This window comes from Melanostigma gelatinosum (assembly GCF_949748355.1).
Source record: "Melanostigma gelatinosum genome assembly, chromosome: 4".
NCBI classification, from domain to species: Eukaryota; Metazoa; Chordata; class Actinopteri; order Perciformes; family Zoarcidae; genus Melanostigma; species Melanostigma gelatinosum.
This window is the reverse complement of record NC_136637.1, coordinates 20,984,495-20,990,349: the sequence shown is the minus strand read 5'-3', so window position 1 is coordinate 20,990,349 and position 5,855 is coordinate 20,984,495. Positions and strand designations below refer to the sequence as shown.

Below are 5,855 nucleotides of genomic sequence, written 5' to 3'. Positions count from 1 at the left end.
TTCTTATCAACGTCAATGAAAATAATTGGTAGTCGCAGCCCAATTTCCAGCTCCCTAAAATTAAGTCTGTTAAAACTGTTTCATGATAAAAAACGAATTGCTTTTTTGTTCTTTTTGTTTAATTGTGTTACGAAAAAATATTTGAAAAAAACGGTGGCTGTGTCTAACAAAAATGAAAAATTCCTCCTCGTCTTCATTCACTCCGCCTGCGCTGACATTGGAGGGCAGTTGTGGGAAAGCATCCTTTTGTTGCCTGCCGCATACTCCCAGGTTACCCTTTCAGAGCCGTGAAGGTTAGAGGAGTGCGCTGGAAAATAGATTCATTTCATTTTTCAAAAAAACCCGACTGTACAAACCTGAAGCAGTGACCCGCAGAACGCATTGAGATGCGGCTGCTGTATTGATGAGGCGTGCTGTGGACCTGCTTCATTTGATAGGAGAGATCCGGGGGGGGGTGAAAGCCTGTGGCCCCCGTGAACCTCACTATTCATGAGGGGCCAGCCTTTCACTGAGCCACTCTTGCTTGGGCACACGAGCTCAGAAACAACATCGTGCATAAATAAAGCAATATGAGTGCGATGAATAAGTCTGCACTGTGTGTCTCCTGCTCACCTTCACTCAGTGTCCAGCCATTACATTCTTTTTTTTTTTCTCTCCTTCTCATCTCCCCCCAGACTTGACCATGGACTCCTTCAGCACCAAGAGCTTAGCCCTGCAGGCGCAGAAGAAGCTGATGAGCAAGATGGCCACCAAGAGCATGGCCAATCTCTTCATCGACGACACCAGCAGCGAGGTGCTGGACGACCTGTACCGCGTCACAAAGGAGTACACCCGCAACCGCAAAGAGTCCCAGAAGATCATCAAGAACTTGATCAAGATGGTGGTGAAGCTGGGAGTGCTCTACAGAAACAACCAGTTCAACGGCGAGGAGCTGATCCTGGTGGACAACTTCAGGTAGGCAGCGAGAGGCAATACAGGAATATTTCAACGTTTCTTTGCCTTCTTTTGCCATGAGAAGATCGACACCACTCTCATGCAGGTGCGTTTAGTACAGGGCAAGAGCCAGGTAGCAATTAGCTTGGCCTGGAGACAGGAAGCAACGGCTAGCCTAGCTATCTCCAAAGTTCAGATGTTCACCTACGAACAATAAAGCTTATCTTGTTTGTTTGATCTGTACGCAAATGTGGTTTAAGGAAGTTGCATCCTGGAAGTATTGCTTGACAGATAACATGTTGTCAGTCGGCATGTCTGTGCAGCGTCTAGATATGAAGGAAGTATCTTCTTGTCTTTTACTTATCTTTTTATCTATTTCCTAAAAGGTTTGAATTAAGTGCATCGGTGACACCCTACTTTATATTTAGTTGTTGTTCCATTACGTATTGAAAGGGGACAGGCCTTGAGAACCCACATTGTTCTGGTTGAGAGCTTCAAGTGGGGACAACTGCAGCTCAATTACATTTTTGTATGCTGATGGGAGCAAATTAAGGAAATTGACTTTTACATCGGTTTATATATTTTACACTAAAATAGTAAAACTCCGCTTGGAGGCATGTGAAGCTGACACAAGTGCACAGTATGGAGACTGGCGATTACGTATTAGCACAGAGATGCATCGCTGCGGAGGACAACACTAGAGCTGATAGAGGGGAGTTGTGAAACTTTTCTGAAGAAAGTCACAGGACAGCAGTTTCTATTTTTACTTCCTTTTGCTGCTCCAGTCAGAATTTAGAAAGTGACAGCCTCTCTTCTCGTCTCACAGGAAGAAAGTCCACACTCTGGCCATGACGGCAGTCAGTTTCCACCAGATCGAGTTCACCTTTGACCGCCGCGTCATGAGCGCCATTTTGAATGATTGTCGCGAGCTGCTACACCAGGCCATCAAACGCCACCTGACAGCCAAGAGCCACTCGAGAGTCAACCACGTGTTCAATCACTTCGCCGACTGCGACTTCCTGGCGTCTCTCTACGGGCCCTCCGAGGTGTATCGCGCCCACCTGCAGAGGATCTGTAACGGGATCAACAAGATGCTTGACGAGGGGAACCTCTGACCTCCACTCTTTACCTCTCGTCACCCCTCATGTACCACCTTGCAAGATTTTAATTTTTTAAAGGTGACAATCATTAACATTTTTATTGTTCTTTTGTTGCTCTGTGTGTGTGTGTGTGTGTGTGTGTGTGTGTGTGTGCGCGCGCCTTTCAGCCGTTACTGTCACACTGAATTTGTTTTGTATCTCGTCTAGTTAGTCCAAAGTCTGTTTCTTCTCCAGCCGGATTGTCTTTGTTATTCCACAGTAAACAAAACCCAGCTGATGTGTTTTTTTTTTTTTATTATTATTGAATGTAAAACTTCTCACTCTTATCAGTATAGTCAGCGATAGGAGCCTTGACAACTGTGCCTTGAAAAAGAAACACACATTTTTGTCTTCATTCCATGGGCACTCTGCTTGCTCTCTTACCGGCACAGGCCTTCAGTCATATCTCTGTGAGCAGCTTTTAATGGACCAAAATGGTTTTGGGGGGGGGGGGGCACCAGGGGAGGACCGAAAGGGAATTTCTGTCTCTTCCAAATAACCATGAATGAAGAAGTGAATTTTATTTTTATTTTTTTTCTAAAATTAGTATTGCACTCAATACTGAACAAGCGCTGTACTGTACTTTCCTGCAATAATGAAACCATGTGAAACACGGCAGTTGATTAATCCTGCTGCGCCTGCATTATACAGCTTTTACCGTCATGCACTGAACTTTACTTTGTAGAGAAGCCAGGCCTTTTGTTTAGAAGGCACCTATAAACCCCGTTTCTTTTGTGTTTTTTTTATCGTCTGGTTTATAGCCACGCCACAAAGATGAGGTATTTAGGTCATAGAGGGACCATAAACATGAAGGAATGTGATTGTGCTGCATATTGTTGACTGTGTTGCTGGCTCATCTGCTCGGGGGGGAAAAAAATAAAACTCCAACTTTGTGTCTATAAATGTCATAATCGCAGCAGAGAAGCGGCACCAGCCGCAAAGGTTTCTCTGGCATTTTGTCAGAGAGGAATAAAGAGCGATCACAGACGAACTACTCGTCATAATAGACGTTGGAGCCCAGGGTCAGCTGTGTTTCAGCTGTATCGCCGTTACCTCGGGTTTATCCAAAATACACTAAAACTCTGGTTTGAATTCTGACAGATTTGAACTAAAAAGGCTCCCCGTGAGCAGTCGGATGAAAGGATGGACGAGAAACCGCAGCGCTGTGTTTATGAAAAGGGCCGGGCAGTGTGTAGAGATTAGAGCAGAGACAAACACAGTACCTGATTGTACTCTCCCACTGTAATCACAGCTCCCTGTTCTGGGGCGGTATAATGGCCCGGAGCCCGTCTCTGTCGAGCAGCCTCTTTCCATTTCACCAGACAGCAGCCTCATGTAATGTGATGGAGATGAGCATCTATGTGTGCGCAATGCAAGTCATTTTAATGGCGTGCAAGATGTTTCTTTAAAGGAGAATATGAATAGTCACTATCCCTGCCGAACGCTCTCACAATAAGCTGTCTTTCCTTTTTGTCTGTGTTTTTGTATCACTGAGTCTGTCTGGGAGATTGTTTTGTGCTGCGGCCTCATTTTGTATTCTGTGTGTGTGTTTGTGTGCGTACCTGTGAGAGAATTGGAAATTGAGCCGTGTAATAAGCGCTGTGCTTTTCCAGATAGGATTGCTGAAACTTTAACTTCATCCACAGCAGCTCTGCCAAAGAAACGAAGACTGATGTTACTCCAAATGCAGTCTTTTTTTATTTTCCAGAGGAACATTTCAGGAAGCGGTGTGTGCGCTTGGTAATTATCGCCCTGGTAACGGTGATAATGAAGACGTAGATGGTGGCTGTTGTGGTTTCGCCTTTTTACTTCTTGGATGACTCCTCTAAGTATGTTCTCTTTTGTTCGACCCACTTGACTTTCACTGCATCATTTTGGGAGGCTTTGAAGTAAACCCTTTCTGCTAGTAAAGTCCCCCTCCCCCCAAAAAAACCAGTTGACTTTAATTGTGTGTGGTTGCCATTTTCTCCAATCCCTCCACATCTCAGGGTTAGTTTAAATCTCCCTTGGTTTAAAATCCGCGACACACTAAGTAGAAATCAACCGAACCTCTGCAACAGCCCCACTTATTTGACTAAAGCGCTCAAACGAAGCATTATCATGCTGCATTTTTACTATTGTGAAATGTTTTTAATTTCACTCATGTACATATGATGTTTTTGTGTCTCTGTATTGTATCCACACGTAACAAATATAATACAATTTACTTTTTTTTGAAGAATAAAGTTGTCTTTTTGTGTTTTACCCTCAATCAAGCACCGAGCGTCTTCCCATTAGTATGTTGGATTGTGTAATTTTCAGGGGGTAATCTGATTATGTCTGACCTGGATTTAGTCGGCCAAATCCCTCTCCTACTCCCAGCGTTGTTGGGCAGCCTTGAAAGCAAACACAAACCCATCCCACTGACAAACAATTCCACTGTGGGTCGTGTCTTTCCACTTCCTGCAGGTCCTCTACGCGGTCAAAGGAAGAACAGGAAATTTGTAAAATGGAAAGAGCTCTTGCTTCTGTTTTTGGAAACGTAAACAGCCAGCGGCAGTTTAATTTTAGCAGCACTGCATTCAGTTTTGAGTTTAATCCATCATTGACTTCATCATTGGCACTTTTCCTGTAGCACGTCTGCAGACCCTCCCTGCAGCACACTTGAAAGGCTACTGCAGCACCAAAAGCCCAATTATCATCTTAATGGCTGTGAATCATGTTTTTTTTCTTCTTTTTTTTCGGGGAGTGCACCCTCGAGGTCAGAGAGTGTTATGACTAAACTGGGATGTGAGTACAGTCACGTCTCATTGTCTCTCTGTGGACTTCCTCTTATTTGACTTAACTGATGTCAAATTCAGCAAAAACATCAACTTTACTGATTCACTTCCGCCTGTCTTCCATTTTTAGGCTCGTTGTGTATGAGGTTGAAGCAGAATAAAAACAATTTGTTTTCTTTCCAACATCTGTGTCCCACTCAAATACTAACTGAAAATTAAAAATCTGAAAATAACAGTCACGACGTGATTATCAATGGATGTGACTGAGGGCTCTAACACATTTTGGTGAAGCTAGCTTCCACTGGGGCATAATTATCATTTCTACATAATGAAGTGACTACAAAGCAGCCGTCCTGCATCCTAAGAAGGGGAGAGCTGAAGAGAGGAAGCGGGCAGAGGACCCATTACTCTTTCTGCTTGTGTTCAATGAAAAGATTACGGAGCTATGCTATGCGGTTCAGACTTGAAACCTGAACTAAGTTGAGCTGAGGTGCCGTAGCTTCATACTTAACTCTAGGATAAATTACGACAAAGTAATGATTCACCTGCTTGGCTGTCTGCACGTATAACCCTGTTGGGAAGGACAAACCTTTCACGGCCCATCCCTGCAAGGATATACAGGCAGTTGGTTTTGGCCCAACACTGCGAAGTCTGGCTGTCTGTCAACACGGGTGCAAACACCCTGATGTTTGAGTTCTGGGTGGTGCTACAAAACAAAGCACAGGGCATTGTGTTCAAACAGCAGGCAATGCTCTGCACTCGTACGACATCACACAGTCATATTTCTCGAATTTCTTTTGTCATCGATGCCAGCGGAAATGCCTCTCGGGCCTAATGAGGGAAACAGGACTGGGAATGCAGTCAAAAGATGAGTCAACTACTTCGACGATGATCTCTTTATTGTACTTTTCAAACTAAACCAGCAGAGAAATATGCATTTGTTTATTTATTCCGCAGCATAAACGAGAAGCAGGTGTATAACCTGAAGCGGCATGAATTATTGCGCGAGTACAACCGAGGTTAC

At 44.1% G+C, this 5,855-nt stretch overlaps 1 protein-coding gene across 1 annotated transcript in view; it reads left to right on the top strand.

The window, feature by feature from the left end:
* The window catches only part of tnfaip8l1 (tumor necrosis factor, alpha-induced protein 8-like 1), a 17,443-nt gene extending 12,464 nt beyond the window's left edge, over positions 1 to 4,979 (top strand). Inside the window, exons 2-3 of the mRNA XM_079266875.1 lie at positions 675 to 954; positions 1,760 to 4,979. Of these exons, the coding sequence (XP_079123001.1) occupies positions 683 to 954; positions 1,760 to 2,048 (561 nt within the window). The 5' untranslated portion in view covers positions 675 to 682 and the 3' untranslated portion in view covers positions 2,049 to 4,979. The remainder of the gene's footprint in view (positions 1 to 674; positions 955 to 1,759) is intronic.
* The last annotated feature ends 876 nt before the right edge of the window (positions 4,980 to 5,855 follow it).